At 37.3% G+C, this 19,027-nt stretch overlaps 1 protein-coding gene across 12 annotated transcripts in view; it reads left to right on the top strand.

Annotated features, from left to right (window-relative positions):
- Positions 1-19,027, top strand: part of FNDC3B (fibronectin type III domain containing 3B) — a 397,533-nt gene that overhangs the window by 257,076 nt on the left and 121,430 nt on the right. For all 12 annotated transcript variants that reach the window (XM_077161045.1, XM_077161048.1, XM_077161055.1 and 9 more), the window contains one exon: positions 18,497-18,555. In XM_077161045.1, coding sequence (XP_077017160.1) covers positions 18,497-18,555 — 59 coding nt within the window. The remainder of the gene's footprint in view (positions 1-18,496; positions 18,556-19,027) is intronic.

A 19,027-nucleotide genomic window follows, 5' to 3' on the forward strand; every position in this document is an offset into this window, starting at 1 on the left:
TTAAAAATTGTCTGTCTAATTTAAGCCACTTAGCTTTACATGTAATCATGAGCCTTTAGGAGTTTTTGCTACTTATGAGTTTTTTTCCACAAAAGTATCAGTCACTTACAGCATATATTATGCCCTGCCAGTTTCTTTTGGAACGAATTTAAATGAGAAAAATAAAGACTTGGGGAAAAATTGTTTAAGTGTCTGGTTGATTGCTTTACTATTTGAGAACAACTCGGAAGCCTGAAATGCGTTTTCCATTTAGTAGAACTTGGCTTTTTTGTGTGTGTGTGAGCTGCAGCATTTATGGAAATATGTCAAAATCCTAAATGTACAGAATAAGACTTATTGCTTTTGGTATTATTTGTTGCCTAGAAGGATGTTATGGTCTATACTTATACTATATCTGATGTCAGCAGTGTTCTAGACAAGTAAACTTCAGAGTATAATGAAGCCTCATATTTCAGTTTACAACTTTTTTCCTATTTGAAATTCTTCTGCTTTTAGAGCAAGTGTGTCACAAAACTTTGCATTTTCATAGGACATTTTATTGCAAACATACTTGAATTGCAGGTCTTCCTAGATGTTAATACCATATATTGAAACTTGGGTCTAGAAAATCACGTTGTTGTGAAACAAGTAGTTTCAGAATATCCAAAACATATTTCATTAAATGTGATTTTTTTTACCTGGATTTCCTGTAGTTTTTGTTGTGTGTGTGTGTGTACGTACGTTCATGCATGTGTACATGTACTTTCATGGAGCTTAAATTTATAATAGAGTTTTTATTCCTGCAGCTGGTCTTTCTGCATTCAACTTTTGTCCTCTTATACTCCTTCATTTACACAGCAGCTAGAGGGACTGTAAAACCCTCCATGTTTTCTTCTTGAATATCAGCTCAAAGTGTAAACTGCTTACACGAATATCAAAGGCGGCGTCATTGCCCAACTCTGCAGATTCAGCGTTTTCTATTCCTGTTCTGATGCTCTGTGTTTTAGATACACAGCCTTCCTTACCAGTCCTCTCATATGCCAGGCTTTTCCTGCCCCCGTGCCTTTGCCCTTTCTGTTCCCTCTGCTTTGAGAAAATTCTCTCACTCGTGGTATGATGTCCTTCCTGTCTTAGCCTAAGTGTTTCAGGGTCAGAGAGGCCTTCTTTGACTATTCTATCATACCGTTCTTTTTTATTTTCTTCAAGACACCCACCACCAACTGCCTTGCCTACCATACTTGTTCATGTGTCTGTATTTTGTCTGCATTCTCCCACCAGAGTTCTCCTATTAAATGTACTGGAAACAGACTGTAGTTATCAGAATTTCAAGGGCAGAGCTCAAGGTCACCCAAGGTGACTTCCAAATATCTGTAGATAAAATGAATTACTAAAATTGTTTATTTTTAAATTTTCTTTTTAAAATACAGAATTCTGTGGTAACTGGAAAGAGTTATCAAATAGTTTATTATTCATGTTTGAATGCCAGGATTGCATAGCAGTGTAGCACAGGAAGCACAAAATATTTCTTTTGAGGAGCTGAACTGCCAGGTAAGAATTTTACACTAAGCCTATTTGAGCCCCACAGATGAAGGCTTTTCCTAGTTAAAAAAAAAAAAGAATATTGTCTTATATTTCTTTCCTGCCAAATAAACATAAACTGTCATAACTGCTCCCTCAACCCCTACTCCTGTATATCCCCATGCTTGTTCAATAAAACATTAGCTTTACCCTTACATCAAACCTGGACTTTGCATTTTTCCCTATCCAGTTGTCATTGAACTTCCTGTAATTCGTAGAAATTAAAACTTCACTAAGATATTCTTGACTGTTTGATAGTAGACATATTTTGGAATATTAATGGATACTGATTCAACCTTTTGTTTTAAACTCTTGATCCCCCCCCCGTTTGAGGATGTTTTCTAGACAGTGGCTTCAGTGATTCCGATTCCCTTAGGGCTTTTATAAAAGTAACTTTAAAGAACTATGTATAATAACTTTTGTATCGCTCAGTACATTTTGAACTTAGAATTGAAAATACTCTTCTGCTTGTTGAGAAATGTGGAGCCTGGTGTTTTGAATCCTTTCCCCTGCCAGATGTTATTGGGAATTGTTTGCCTACTTGCTTTCACTTGACTTTACCAGCCAGGTACCTCAGCAAGTCCCCCTGCTCTTTTGAGCGAGTCTTTAGTAAACTCCAAGTCTGTGCCAGAAAGAAAAATGTAGATCTATCACCTTCCAAATATTACTAGAGCAACAGAACAACAGATTATACTTTGGAAATCGTTAATGGAGCCACTATAGGCGAGATAAGAAAGCATTCTCTACCAGGCAGTACACTAACATTTTGGAACTGGTGTGGACTTTGTCATCCTTGTGATACACAGCCTAAGATACGTGCTTGTTTTGGTGGAGTACATTTGAAAGCAAGCAAATCCTAAGCTTTACTGGTATATTGGTTGGGTTCACATCACTCATAGAGTTTAGGCAGAGACCTCAAACTCTGTCTCCCCCCACCCTACCCTCCCCCAAATCCCAGAAGTCTGAACTAAAAGTAGAGGAGGTATTATCGACATGTATTTGCCTGAAGACCAGGTTGTCACCAAGCTTAACAAAGGAATTATTCCATCTGTTACTCTATGGAATAATTATATGGGGAGGGGGACATGGGGGCAGAAAGGTGTTTTGGAGTTTAAAAGCAATAATACAGGGTGTGCTACAGTAGCTCAGTGGCAGAGTTCTTGCCTGTCATGCTGGAGACTTGGGTTTGATTCCTGGTACCTGCCATTAAAAAAAAAAAGAAACCAGTATCATGAGTCGTGCTTCAACTTTTCTTTAGTAGAGCACCTTTTCACCCTTTAATTAGGCACTGATGAATACCTGATGTGGAGTGTAGCCAGGAACTGCCTAGAGTCTTGAGGGGCAGACCAGCTGAGCTCCCACATGGGAGCTGGCCCCAGCACCAGGCCCTGCCAGTCATCACATCACTGAGGGCAGGGGGTGGGTTGCACTAGGGAAAAAAGGACAGGTCTTATTCTCGACATAACTGGACATGATCTTTTATTTTAAATGTTGCTTTTTACATGTTTTAGGACATTTTTAATCAGATTTTTGACTCTAGCATTCTCTCTTTGAGCCACTGAACTTTGCTGGAGAGAGTGGTACCCTAAGGACTCAATATAATGATCTTTGAACCACCTTAAGACTCACCTCCCACATCCCTTTTCACTGCTCTGAAAAATTAACACCTGACAGTGCAGTCAACTTTATCCTGCTTTTTCTAGAGACTGGGTCAAAAAATCAATCCTGGCAACTAATGTGAAGTGAAATTTGGAAGAGGGTTGGGTTCTCATGGAGTCGTGCAAGCTGAAGTTATTAAAGAGGATTAGGGACCACAGCTGGTGAGCAGATGGAATGCTTATAATTTCACAATCTTAGGTAGCTGTAAACCCAAATTTGCACAAAAGCTATTTGCTTTTTCTCTAGTTCATTTAATTTTATCCTGCTAGATTATAACCCTGTCAAATATGATACTTTAATTGTTGTAGGTGATGAACCTTAATAGATCATTCACTTAGATGGCCAACATCTATAATTCTGGTCATGCAGTTTTTTACTCAATTGCATTTTAGTGATGAGCAATTTAATAATATACCTATCAGAAGCACAGTAGGTAGGGAAGAAAGAATAAGACTTTAACATTTCATTCAAAATATAGAAATGTATTTTAAATTTAGATGATGCGGACTAGTTCACCATAATTGCAGCTAAGCAGTTCAGTCACTGCTTAAACAAGCCCTTGAGTCTGTTAGTTTCCACAACTCTCTTTCTCTGTTTCCATTTCTGTTGATAGTTTCTGTGTGCATGTCTGTGCTTCATGTAGTTAAACTGATCACGTAGACCAACCTTCTTCAACTGTTCTTCTACCTAATCACAGATGTCCCTCTCCTTGTAACCGCTACCCATGTCCTCTTCTTCGTCTACTCTGGCTTATAATTACATGGGGACTCGTATCCACAGAGCAACTCTTAATCTCATTGGGATGCAGGCCTCTCACTATAGTGGTAGTGCTTCCTCCACAGATGAAAATATTTGAGAGACTTCTGCTCAGTGGCCGTTCGAAAGGTCAGACCGGGAACTTCATTCTACTAAATAAAGCAAAGACATTAACTTATGCTTAAGTGGTTGTTACTTTAAGAGTAGAATTAGTGTCTGCTATGCAGTTTAGCACTTTTTTATTCTTAACAAAAGATTTCAGAAAGAGAGCTGCTTTACTCACAAGCTAATGCTGAGTGTCTGAAAAATATAGAACAGCTGGAGCCAAAAATATGTTGAGTCGTCTGAATCAACTCTACTAGCTTTTTGGGAAGAAAACAACACAGATATTTCAGGTATTGCAACACTGGAAACAGCTGTAGTCAGTGGTCTAACATAGTCTCTTTTACAATCAGTGTGTTCTTCTTCACCAAAGTCATAGTTAGTTGCAAAAATATTGTAATACATGTTTTGGAAGTGTTCATTAAATATTCAGTGTCCTAGCCCCAAAACATACTGAATGTTCTATTTCTATACATGGGAGGAAAGGGGGGAGTGTTGTTTTACTGATGCGTTTGCACTAAATAATCTAGCACAAATCAGTTTTTGAAATGAATTTCAGTAGCTTCTCTTGGATCTAAAAATTGGCCTCTTGAATGTGATCTCTTATGGAAGCAATAGTATAAACACACTTTAACTTCCAGTGTTAATCATTTTGTACTGAACCAAGTAATTTAGCAGTCCCTACAGGCTGGTAGACTTGTTTATTTGAAGTGACATTGTTCTCCCCTCCTTGTGCTTTTTATATATGTTACATTCTACTGTAAAAAATTTATTTTAGAAAAGGAGTGAGGTACTAATACATTGACATCATGTTGAGTGAAATAAACCAGAAATAAAAAGATAAATATTGTATGATCTCACTTATATGAAATACCAAAAATAAGGAAATTCGTAGGGAGAGATAATAGATTACAGGTTACTAGGGACCAGAGGGTGAGGAATTGCTTAACAGGTACGGTTTCTGTCTTGCCCTTGTTCTGTTTGTACACAGAGATGCTAAGAGGAGAGAAGGCTTTGGAGGGCTCCTGAGAGGAATTGGAGTCAGATTGAGAAATCAGAAGACTAGGGTTAATACCGGACTGTGTGATCTTAACCAAATTCTTAAAATCTCTGCTTTATAAAATCCATATCTAGCAAATATGTACAATAGTATCAAATATACATTTGCATTTGTATGGTACATTATAAAGGGCTGTATAAATGTAAATGATTCATACTGTTATGATGACTTATAAATTCTTTGAACTGCTTTATCAGAATATCAATATAACAATAAAATGTATTGTTTGACACATTGTTTAAAAAAAGTACATTTCCTCTTTTAAAATCTGAGGCTTAGGACTCAGCTGTGTTTTCCTTTCTTACAGCAAATGTGCAAGTGAAACAATTTTTTTATGTAGGCATAAGATGGAACTGTTGTACACACACCATCGTGTTTCCAGTCTCGTTCTAGAGGGTTCTTTGGGAGTTTATTGGGAAGGTTTCAGCAGGAATATGTGAGTTGAATTGCTTATTGCCAGCAGGATCAAAGAAATGTAAATTAATCTTTTGCTCCAGGGTAAATAGACTCTCACATACCATGGAAGTTAAAGCTTGAGTAAATGACTATGTTTTACAGAAAGACCGCTTAATAAAGGTAGTAAGCCGTAAAGACCAGTCTTGCATAGTGTCCAGAAGTGAAGCCAAGTAGGACTCTGTGGGTCTGGGATAGGGAGCAGTGCAAGGAATGAGATCCCTCAATAGAAAATGCTGAGTTTTTTGTTCACTAGGATTCCAACCAGAAGACTGTTAATTATGGAAAAAAAGGCACCCAGATGGTCACATACTCTAAGACCCAAAGGGTAGTCAGGTCCTTGGAAGCAGGCATATTAAGATTGCAAAAAGGGAGACTTATAAGTACTTTCACAGGTCAAACTTCCCTTTATTTTAAGTAATTAATTACTAAATAGACATAATAGTCATCTCAAATGGTTCTTTAGAGATGCGCAAGTTGTGCACACAAAAAAACTATTGTGGACCAGGAAAGCTGGAAATCACTGATTTGACTAAAGAAAACGGAGGCTTTTTAACCTCTAAAACAACATAGTGCATTCCAATTTAATTTTTGAAAGAAGAACAGTATTTAGTGGATTAAAAAGTTACCTCCAGTAGGTAAAATGCTCCATTTTTCTTCTCCAAGATACTTTCCCAAGTGAGCGCCAAGAATTCTCAGTTTCTTCATTAATAATATGTTCAGTTACGTTTTTTCATTACAATAAATGTGATCTTTTATTCATTTTTTTGCCAAGCAGACTGTTAGCTTTGGCTGAAGAAACATTTCTAATCCACACCAAATTTAGGATTCTTACTGAATTTATTTAGGCTGTGCATAATGATTTCACATGCAAAAATAATGTAGATCTACAGATTTTTGATATAGTTTTATCATAATAAGTTATTTGATGTAGTATCAGTATTTATTAAGGCCTGCTGCTGCTACCCCTGCCTTCTCACCATGGTGTCTGTGATGTGCTTGTTTTGAAACAGAATAAAAGCACAGTATGGGCATTTGTGGGTTGTATTTCTCTGCCCATTTCTTCAATCATACATTTAATAAATAGTACCATGCTAGGTAGGCATTGAGGTAGGTCCTGGGCAGTCAATGATAAACAGCACAGACGTGATCTTTTACTCACAAGGTTGGAGGATATACTGTGAACAGAAAAGTAACGTGTGGTGTGATACATACTTAAATGTGGAGAGGAGGATAGGATGTTAGGGGATCCCCTACAAAGAGAACCATTGCAAATCTGTGCAGTCAGGGAATGCTTCCTGGAAGAATTGATCTCTAAGCAGAGACTTGAAGGATTAGAAGAGTAGGCCAGACCTGGAAGTGAAGGGTAGACACCTGCACATTTTCTGTTGTTCTTCCACACTTGGGTAACTTAGAGGGCTGTCTGTTACAAATTAGCTTTTTAGCAGTGTTTTACAATAGAAAATTTATCATTATAATCTCTAGGAAATTATTTTAAAGTCAATTATCTAGATGAGAAAGTGACAACTTGGTGAATTTTTGAGAGCCATATATATATATATACATATTGGCCATTTCTCCCATTTTTTCTTCTGTGCATTCTTTTACATTTTCCTCTTGTGCCTTTTTGTTTCTAGCTTCATTTGATTCATGATCCAAGCGGCTGCTTTTGCTCATAGGGGCCCTTGAGCATAATGAGCACGCTGTGGTCCAGGGCTTGCTCACCTTAGTTGTTAGGAAATCAGAGGCGTGTGGCCTAATAGCTGAAGACTTTGAAATGTGGCTGGTAAGTGGTGCCAGCACTATTTGGTATATAAATATGATATTTAGTACTCGGATCTTAATCACTGATTTCCTAAATAAAGCGCTGCTTTCATTCTCAGAGGGGGAAATATGCAAGTAAAAAAAAATACTGTCATATTAGGAACAATTAAGGACAGCTTATTTGGACAAAAGAGATAACAGGTGCCACTCCTGAAAAGAAAGAGTCCTAGATAAATTTAAGCTCCGAGTAACAATTTTTTAAAAGACTTAGAATGAAACAGTGAGAACAGTGCATAAATGGCTTCAGCATAGAGTAGTTTATTTGAAAAAAAATGCAAAATTTCTTTCACATTGACCTTGTATTTGTGGGATATCAGCTCTATCACATATGCTTTAGAAAAGAAAAAAGAAAAACTTATGAGTAAAGGGCTTCTGGTCCTCAAAGAGTGTCTCCCATTCTAGTGAAAAACCTCTCAGTTAGCCTCCTCCACATACACATTTCTTGCTGTTGGTACAATCTAGCTTTTCATTTTAGTTCATTTTGCAGTTCAGTGCATTTAGAAGAGACTCCATTTTTTTTTTTCTGGTCTGGGGCAATGGTGCTGTCTATTTTGATTATTATTATTATTTTTAATGGGTTATGTTGATTAGAAAAAATAAGAAATGAAACATGACCAAATTAAATTAAGAGCAGAAATAATACGGTCCTGTTTGTTTCTATTTTAAAATTTACTACTGTTCATATTTGAGTTTCTAGAGTTCAACTTAGCTATACTTTAACATGTCATTTAAGATGACTCAAGTTATTGGTTTGCTTTGTTTTAATTTTTTTTTCTGAAAGATATAGATGTCAGAAATATTTAGATGGTTCTCCCTTGTAATCATGTTTAAATAAAATCGTTGAATAATGTGACTTTTGATAAATCCAAAATGTTTGAATTAATTCTACTTCATGCTACTAAAATCTCTGGTTCTGCTGTGTAGATGTACTTTTTTTGTGTTTTGTTACTGTTTGGTCACATGATCTTAAACCGGATTACCTAACAGGTGTTTCAGAACAGAAGTCACAAAATAGTATCCTGTAGCCAGATCTTGCCTACAGATGTGTTTTCTTTGTCCCTCAGAAGAGGTTTTCTTTTCTTTTCCCCAGTCGACCGTACTTAAAAATCAGGAGAATTTTGGAATCAGGCATCTTAATGTATTTGAAGGGAGCTACAAATGCAGATATGGAATGGGGGAAGGTGAGGAAGAAATGTTGATACTGGATTTCAGTATAAGAGATCTGTGTGACTTTTAAAAAATATTGTTTTCTAGCTCAGGGTTGTAAAAGCACTTGGAAGCAATGGCACATTTACTACAAGAAGTGCTGTTAGCACCCAGATGCCCATTTTTAAATACTGTTCCCTTACTTGGAGAAAAGGCTGATGCCAGTTCTAGGACAGATTGAGCCTGGCTTATCTGGTTTATGTTGTGCAGGGAAGTGATCAAAGATCAATGGAAACAGCTTGAAAGACCTCCTACTGGCTACATTTGGAATGATTTTAACATCCAAAAGAATAATGCTGGTAGTAGAACATTACAAATTTTGACACACTGAATAAAATAAGAATCTATGCATTCGTAGCTGTTTTAAAGAGGGGGAGGTAAACTAATTAATGTAGAAGAAAATAATAGAATTTAAAATCACCAGTTTGCAATTACCAGTATAATAACGTGTTTGGAAAAGGATCATTGGTATTTACTGAAACCAAGAAGTGAAAAGGGAAAATGTGCTGTGCAACTCTGAAACCAGGTGACCAAGCCAAGTATCAATAGATGGTACAAACAAGCATTGTATGCTTTCTGATATAGTGGGGTGGGAAGTTCACTATGTAGAATTTTGCCAAAAATTTTTAGCCTGAATTTAGCTTGAAGAAATGGTTACACAATCTAGATAGTGGGTTATTCTATAAGAAAACTGGTTTGGGCTCGTCAAAAATGTAAACCTTATGAAAAACAAAAAAATATGTAAGTTTTGTCCTAAGTTAGAGGAGACTAATGAAAGACGAAACATAGTGCGGCACAGGATCCTTGATTGGATCCTGAATCAGGAACAACAACAAAAACATTAAAGACATTTTTAGGACAATTGGGAAAATTTGAATATGGATTATACATAAGATTATTAGTGTTAAATTTCTTGGTTGTGATAATGTTATTGTGGTTATGTAGAAGTAGGTCAGATATGCTGCAGCTTTTGGGCTAAAGTATCACATCAACTTCCTTTCAGATGCTTCTGAGAAAAATTGTGTGTGTATTGCACAAATATACAAATATGGCAAAATGTTAGCAATTAGTCATTTTTAGGTGAAGGGTAAATATGTGTGTGTGTAGTAATACTACAACTTGCCTATAGATTTGAAATGTTTCGAAGTAATACAGTTCTAAAAATCAGATAATCTAAAAATTTGGAACAAATAGGGATGTATCTGTCACCCTTAGACCCATAGTCGCACCTGATAATGATTGATGCTCAGCAGCTGCTTCCTTTTAGATAGTGTAAGGGCCCTTTCAGTTTTCCGCAGTCTTTGGCCTTCCTTTTAGTCTCACACACCTTCAAGGAGACTCATTGACATTACCTGCCTGATGGCTGTAGGTATTTGAGTGATACCCACTTTTGTAATCTAGTCTGGGTCATAGATGGTAATGATTTTTCCATGTGCTGGAATTCTGATGAGTTATTTAAAGCACTAGCACATGAAATTAGCTCTAGATTTGATCCCCATATCAGCTAATGAGCTTCTCTGGATTCTTTGTCTATAAACTAATGTCTGTCCTCAGCACCAAATGCATATAATTTAGTCATAGGAAACGCCAGTTAAAGTAATAATGGATGTAAAAATGGTTCAAAATGTGCTGTATAGGTAGTATAGATATTAAAATTCTCTTTCAGACTAGTGTGTTAGAAAACTGCACACTGTGGATTCTGCCTTTCGGTTGCCACAGTCTTACAAAAGTATTGAATAAGTTACTTGAAAAGAATTCGTTGTGGTATGTGCTAGAGTCTTAATGAAAAAGATTTTTAGAAATGTTAAGGATGCTGATGGAGGAAGTAGTGCATAAACTTTAATTACCTTTGTAAGTCATTCTGTCCTGCCTCCCTATTACACACCAGCTCTTGCTGGATAATTGTGGGATTGAGCCTTCCCCCAAAATAAAAGCACTGTCTGTATCTAGATAGGTTGGGTCTCAGCTAGTCAGTGAAAACATTTCAAACACCCGAGGGAAGGAAAGGGAAGGGCTGGTGCTGGAGCACCCAGGCAAGCATATCTACCTAATATTTTATCAATTTCCGTGGTATTTTCATCCCTGTTTAATTTGTTATTTTTAAAAATACTAGCTTCTTTTATTCAGTTCCATTGATTTTTCTTGGGGAATTTGACAGAATTGAGCATAGACTCTCCTAGCATTTCAAGTAGAACATAGTTTAGTTGACATCAAAGAAGGTGGTTGAGAAATAAATATTGAGTTGACCTGGGAGTCGTAAAGGGTATGTGATACTTTCCTTCCCTACTTTTAATTAAAGTCGCAGACCTGGCATTGCTGTGTTGCCTCTTTGATTACTGAAGGGGTTAGACAGTATTTGTGGGAAGGGATGGGACCCTTTTACCTACAGGTGTATTCACGTGAATGTTCATTTTAGGATTTTGTTTGAATCTTAGGCCAGGAAAGAAGACTATTCTTTCTATTGAATTCCAGAAATAGCAATAGAAGTTCAGAGAAGATCATCCTCTTTTGTCCTACTCACATTCTCTGGCCATCTCTCTTGTCTAGCAGGGCCCGCCTCCTGCAGATGGAATTCCTCTCTTTTCTTCTCCTTTCTTTAAGGTTCCAGAATGTATTTGGAACCCAAGCATTTAAAAAAAATATTTTCCTAGACTGGTAGGCAACTTCCCACAATATATATTCACCTGCTTGCTGCTTTGTGGAGAGCAGTTCATTTTTTTAATGTTGAAACTCTGGTATTTTCTCTTGGCTATCTTTCAAGATTTCACATAACCACTTAACCAGCTAACATAGCTAGACGGACGTTTATCTTTGCATTTTTTAGCTTTGGGATGATTGATATCTCAAGATATATCTGAAATATTTGCCTTTGGGAATTAACTGCATTGTCCTTATATTATGCAAATTTATTCCTTGTCTTTTGATTATATGCATCCTTAATATTTGATATTAAAAAACAATCACTAAATGAAGGTTCTTAGATAATTAATCATAGTTTTGTATGCACCTATTGATTCTTCTTTTCTTTTTCCTTCAGCATAAGTAATATTTATAAAATGAAAATAGCTGATTTATTTTTCAGAGTGGAAAAACAGTTTAGGTTTCTTTTCTTTTTTTTTCCAGCAAGCATTCTTTAATATTGACTTCTTTCATTCTCATTTCCTTCTCATTGGCATCATTTTTGTCCTTATTATCGAGTTATGTTTTTCTTTTTCATCCAAAAGTATTAATTTCTGTTAATTTAATTGATATATTGATCATTTACTTATTAACTTTGAACCTCATATCATAGAAATGGGAATTTTCAGAAGCGTTTTGTTTTCATGTGCCCAATTTGTTATATAGAATTTGTTAAAGAGAGTAGCTAAGCCAGCTCCTTGGCAAATCTGAGAAAGCATGTTATGTTATGACAGACATATCTGCACATGAGCCCTGTGGGTGATAATTTAGACAGAAGGTTTGCAGAGAAATAATGTCATTCCATTGGAATGAAGGGGCTCTTACAACCATAAATATATACTATAGCGAGCAGCTAAGTGTCTAGTTGTATTTCTTTTTTAAGAAGGAAAAAATGTGAAATAAACTTAAAAAAAAAAGTAGACGTGTTTACAAAAGGGGATTTTTAAATTAATTTAGGCCCCTCGGTTATTCAAACAGCCTGAACTTACAGTTCTTTTTTGGAGCAAACATGAAAACCATTTGTGAAAAGTTTAAATTTCACATGACACATCTTCCCTCTGTGTATATGCTTTACTTCCTCCCCCTCTCCCTACCTATCTATGAATTTTCTTTCCTCTCTGTTTCAATTTTAACCTTCCATTTGCTAAATATGCTTTATTTTCTTAATAGGAGATTTGCTTTTGGCAGGCAGGTAAGATTTGAGTCACTGAGCTGAGCTCCCTGTTTTCACATTTTGGCTTTTTAACATAGGCCGGTGCTCATTTCATTTAGGGCATTTAAAAATTAGTGGCTCCCATCTTAATTACTTTTCAAGAAATTTCAAACTTTCCCACCCCCAATTGTGCTGTATGCCTGTGTTGCTTGAGAGTACCTTGATGACCTTTTAAAATGATGAGCACAGTCTTTACTGCAAGGAAAAGGCCTTCCAGTACTCAAAAGGTAGCAGTGTAAAAAGTGGGTCTTTATGGCTCTCCTACAGCAACGGTATCAAATAAGATGTAAGCAGGTAGAAAAGTGGTTTTGATCTATTTTCTTACTTCATGGCAGCTTCAGTATGGACAAAGAGAAATTCGTGGTGGGCCGACAACCTTTGCCTCTACATTGACTTACTTGCTGCAAGCCAGAGGGAAGAAGGCAGCCCTGATGGTAAAGGGGGAGAAACTTATCCCAGGACCTAGTACCAGAACCCTGCATTTCTGCAGCTTCTGGCATGATCTCTTATTCTTTGGGCACACACCAACTTCTTAAGGGGGGAGAAAGAAAAACAAGCAGGACATTGTTTTCTTTTTCACTTAAGATTAGAAAGAAATATCCTAAAGGAATATCTCCAGACTTACTCTTTTTTATTTTATTTTGTTTGTTAATTTTTGTGGGGAAATAGCTATTTTTCCCTTTTCTCCCCTCCCACACAACATGGTGTGTATATGAGAGAGATCGCGTGTGCACGAGCCACCAGAAACTTGATCCAAGCTCTGAACTATATTCTGAGTACAGCTGGGCCAGGAAGCTGTTTTATGGAAAGGGTGATAATTCATAGACTTCTCAGAGGCATATTTAAATCTTGCTTAAGGAGAAGTAGGTCATAGGCTGTCTCAGTAATTTAGGTAGTAGAATTGTGAATTATGACATTTTCATACCAGACTAGTAGGTTTCATACTATAATTTATTTTCTACGTGGTACCTGTCACTTTAACTCATTTAAGCAAATATTATTTTCACTCTCATTTGTGCAAATTCTGTGCCTGGGATTTAGTTACTTTCTTCTCTTAGTCTGTGGCAGCACACCTGGAAAGGCATCAAATAGATGTGGTGCAATCTTGGGGTTTGTTCATAGGAAACTGAACACCACAAAGGATAGGTCAAGCCTACTTGGGATTGGGCCTGGGGGTCACCCCCAGGAGAACCTCTTTTGCTTAGGTATGGCTTCTCTCTTCGGCCAGCACGGTGGGCAGACTCACTGCCCTCTCCCTGTCTGCATGGAATGTGACTCCCAAGGGTGTGGACCTTCTGGTGGCATGGGACAGGGATCCTGGAGTGAGCTGAGATTCAACATCAAGGGATTGAGAAAACCCCTAGAATGAACTGAGACTCAGCATCAGGGGATTGAGAAAACCTTTTCGACCAAGGGGGGAAGAGCGAAATGAGGCAAAATAAAGTGTGGGTGGCTGGGGGATTCCAGGCAGAGTCGAGAGGTTGTCCTGAAGGTTATTCTTGCGCATTGAGTGAATATCACCTTGTTGTTCAGGATGTAGTGGAGAGGCTGGAGGGAGCTGCCTGAAGATGTGGAGCTGTGTTCCAGTGGCCACGTTTCTTGGGGATGATTATATAGTAGTGTGGCTTTCACCGTGTGACTGTTATTGTTAGAGCCTTGTCTCTAATACTCCTTTTGTCTGCCTTGTCAACAGAACATGTGGGGTGAGGGTGAATAGTAGGGGGAACAAACATTGAAGTGAATTTGGATTGAAATGCTGGTGATTAGTGGGGGGGAGGGGGGCTGGTATGGTATGTGTGAATTTTTTTCTGTTTTCTTTTTATTTCTTTTTCTGAATGGATGCAAATGTTCTAGGAGATGATCACGATAATGAGTATTCAAATAAATAAATGTGGTGTAAATGTGTTTCTCTCTCTCTCTTTTTGTATTCACAAAGTAGAACCTGAAAGAAAGCTTTTCACTCTAGCTTTGCTATTCCTTTTCTCCTGCTCTGAGGGGTGTGGCCAGATACAGTAGGGTGGCAATGTGCGTTCACTACCTCTCCTCTCCATGGCCTACCCTTCTGTTATTTTCTCTTCTCAGGATCCTTTGTTCATTTGACTCCATTCTTGGTTTACTTTTGCCTGTGCTTCTTTTTCTCACATAATTTCTTCCCAGATCCAAAGGCATTGCTGTATTCATTTTGGCCAGTGAAAGTTAAAAAATACTCTCTTGTGGCTCCCATGGGACTTAGGAAATCTCTGCTGCTGTCTTTTCTTTCTCCATCCCCTTTCAGTGCACTCATTCCTGCCCCTCTGCCTTGAGGCTCTGCTCTTCTCTCTGCACATCTTCCCCCTCATGACCTCTGTTATTTATTAATTCGTCATTACACAGTCAAAGGCTATACCTTTTTTGAACCAAACAAATCTGGTCTTACAACCCTGCTCCACAGCATAGTAGACTTGTGACCCTGGGAAAATCATATCTCCGCTCTGAGCCTCAATTTCCTCATTTGTTCATTCAACAAAACACCTGTGTTTATTCAAATCCTGTGGCATGCCCGGTGTAGTGCCCAGCATGGGGGATGAAAACTGCTGTGCAACATAGGCATTAATTCAGTCACCACCCCACCCCACCCCACAAAAAAATGGAGCAGGAATGTCCATCTTGCAAGGGTTGTTGTGGAAATTAGTAGATGCCATAGATACTAAGTGTATCAACCTGCATATACCACATAGGTGCTCAGAATGTGCCAGCTTTTATTATTACCATCAAAAGCAGACAGACAGGGAAAGTCCATTTCTCTTCCAAAGAGGACGAGACTTCTCAGTCAGGGCCATTTTTTCGTTTGTATTTCTGTTACCGGAACCCATTCTTTTCCATTACTGAACAGATCTTTTCTCCTTCTAACCCAGCCTTCTTTCCCAATTTTCTTTTTCCTGACAAAAGCATTACCATTTCTTCTCTCATCAGTATTGAAAGCTGGGCTAGGGGTAGTAGGGGGTCTCACATTTTTTTTTTTTTTTTTTGTGGGGCAGGGCATCCTTTTTTACTCTCCTTTCTTTCGTGGCCTGTGTCTAGTGCCTAATCTTGAGGATTCTTCCTTTGGAGACTTCTCTAAATCTTTCTTTCTTTCTTTGTTAAGTAGCTGATCATCCCTATTTAGTCTCAGCCTTCATTATCTCAGGGAAAGGGTCTGGCTTATTGCTCATCTAAGATACTGCACCTTTCAGCTATGGCAGAGGAAAGTAATGAGCTCCTGAAGCTGGATGTTTAAAATTTAGAGTATTTGAAACCATAAGGTCCTTCAAAAGTCTAGAATAACCAGAGATTGAGAACATTCTGTCCTTAACAGTGAAACTGGTTCATTTATTTTGACAGTATTTATGTTACTGATAATTAACTTCTGAGATACATAATGTTTATGGTTTACATATAGTAGGGACTTCCAAAAAAATGTGAGGTTATGTACAGTTTTGGCTTATGAGTACATGTCATTATCTTAACAGAAATAATGATTATAGATGAGCTTGAACCTTTGGTTTTTTGAATGTAGGTTTCTATATAGTTTCTTTAAAATATGTAGTCTTTAAATATACACTATTGCCATACATCCTCTTATCCCCAGCTCTTTTGTTTTTCTCATCAAAATTAAAGTATACTTGTTCTAAACAGGATGCATTGGGGGATAAAATGAAGAACTAATCTTTTCAAAGTTTAAGGTGGTGCCAACTAGATATTTTTGTTATTGTATATATAAGCTTTGTTGATTTATTGAACAAATATTTACTGAGCTCTGAACTTGCCAGGAGCTGTGCTAATAAGTGGGCACTAAATGGTGAACATATCCTACCATAGGAATCAGCAAACTATAGCTTACCTTGCTTCTTCTTTTGTATGAGACACAAACCAAGATGGTTTTATATATTTATTTATTTTTTATTATTATTTTGCCTCCAGTTCAGTTCCATGTCTTGGTTTTTATATTTTTAAATGATTGTAAAAACAAAAAAGAAGGGTTTGTGATGGAAATCTGTATGTGACCCACTAAGTTTAAAATATTTACTATCCAGTTCTTTATGGAAAAAGTTAGCCTACCCTTGACCGTATTATCTCTGCCTTCCTGAAGCTTACATTTTAGTAGGCAAGACAGTAATGAGAGAATTGCTTTTCAGATTTTGATAACAATAGGAAGGGAATAAATAGGATGTAAGACTGACTGACATGAGACTGGGGCAAGCAGTAGGGGTAGGGAAGGAATTTTTTAAAGAGGTGACCTTAACATTAGAGCTGTACAATGAGAAAGAGCAGCCCTGTGACTGACTGGACCTACTACCTCTCATCTTTTAGTTCCCCCTCCCCCTTCATCTCTGAAGGCCTTCTTACCTACAGAGATCAGCTAGATGTTGGTTCCTTTAGGAAGCCTTCTTAGATGCCCACGTTGGATTGCCTATACCCTGCCACCTGTCACATAGAACTATAACTACCTATTTGCTTTCACTGCATTTCCCACCCACCCCCACCTACCCATCCCCACTCCCAATAGACTTGAATTATCTTGAGAATAAGGATTTATGTCTTGGTATTTGTGAATCTCTGGCATTTAGCTCATAAACTAGATTTAACAGTTAAATATGTAGCCTCAATATTGGATTCAATCAAGCAGGCTGTGAAAGTCAGATTCTTAAGTTCTATTATTTATCTTTCTGTGTGCACATCTTTCCCACCCCATCCTCTCTGCTCCCCTTTTATTTTTAAAGTAGAATTCTTGCCCCACCCCATCCTATAAAAACTTGCCCATTTCTCCCTATCTTATTAAAAGACACCATCATCCATCCAGTTGATCAAGCCAAAAAACTAGGAATTATCTTTGATTCTTCTCTTTCCCTCATCCTTGTCTTTTACTTCCAATCCATTGCTGTCCTTCAGTTGGGCCTCGGCAGCAGCATACTGACTGGTATTTTTGCTTCCGTTCTTACTCCCCTTATCTCCAATATTCACACAGAAGTCAAACAGATTTTTCAAATTAAGAAGAATATCATGTCTGTTCCTCCACTTAAACTCTTCAGTGGCTGCTCACTTGAACTCTTCAGTGGCTGCTCATTGGACTTAGAATAACAATTGAACTCTGTGCTTTGACCTCAGAGCCCCACCTGAATTGACCATTGACTCTCTTCAGCTTATGTCTTCTTTACCCTCCATCCGTATTGGTCTCCCCCACTCCCTTTTAAGACTTTTTATTCCCAGATTAGCCATTGCCTGGCTCCTGCTTGCCATAGATCTCATCCATGCAGAATCATCTGCCTTCATTCTCCTACCTAAAATCACTCTTTATCACCCAGTAATTCTTAGCACATAATTTTGTTCTTATTCACTCCAAAGCAGTTATTAAATTCAGAGTTTTCTTGTTTATTTGCTTTTCATTTGGAATATTGTCTGTCTTCACTGAAATATAAATTCAAAGGGAGTAAAGAACCATATCTGTCTTGTTTACACAACTGTATCCTCAATACCTAGAAAGTGCCTGGTGTATAATACGCACTCAGTCAATATTTCTTAAATAGACAACTGAATGGTATTTTTAGAGTCATGTTTTAGTTTGCCTTTTGTACTTTTCTTGTTTCTTCTTATTAAACTGCAAGTTCCTTGAGAACAGTGAATGTGTACTAGTCTCTTCCTTGCAGAGTCTAATACTGTATGTCAAATGTGGTAGGTGCTTGATAAATGCTTCTCTATTTGACTTATTGAGTGAAAGTCGGTGTTAATCTCGTCAATATTGTGGATACTTAAACTGTATAGTGGCAAGTTAGCAAAACCACCTACAATACAGCCTCTATTCCAAAGACACCCCCATTCCTAATTTTCATGTTTGTGATATCAAAAGTTCATGGTGACACAACTGACTTAGTGACAGCCCTAATATAAAGGCTTTGGAGAAGAAACTCGATGTCCTTATTACCTTATGATGGCATTAACTGTTTTCCCTTTTTTTCTCTTGTACCATGCAGAGTATGAGTTGGAAGTAAAGAGGGTGCAAGACATTCTTTCGGGAATAGAGAAACCACAGGTAAGTCTTCTGGAATTCTCAGGATAAATGACATTTTCTTAAGTATTTCAAGTGTGCTTTTCTTTCACCATATAGTAGTTAAGCAAAAGAGCCCTTTCCCATTGCAAATTATTTGTAACTATGAAATACTGTTTGGTTATTAATAAAGCATGAAATATCACTGTTTAGTGATAATCCACTGAAATGTCTTCTTTATTGAGATATCCTTAATGCAGTTAGATCATTTTCCCAATTAAAAGGATGTTCTTTTTCTTTCTCTAGTCTTTCAGTACTTTGGAGCAGTTTACTTTCAGTAATTTCCTTTTACCTGTTTAAATGTAGTAATAATAACTTTAGAGAGAATTTTAATAATTTCAGGCATTTTTCCAGGTAAATTTCAAAAGATACTTAAATATTAGCTGAGTAAAATAAGTCTAGAAAGAAATGGTGGTAGAGATGATATTGTGAGGTTTTAAGTTTGAATTTGCCAGGT

This window comes from Tamandua tetradactyla, chromosome 5 (genome assembly GCF_023851605.1).
Source record: "Tamandua tetradactyla isolate mTamTet1 chromosome 5, mTamTet1.pri, whole genome shotgun sequence".
Lineage (NCBI taxonomy): Eukaryota > Metazoa > Chordata > Mammalia > Pilosa > Myrmecophagidae > Tamandua > Tamandua tetradactyla.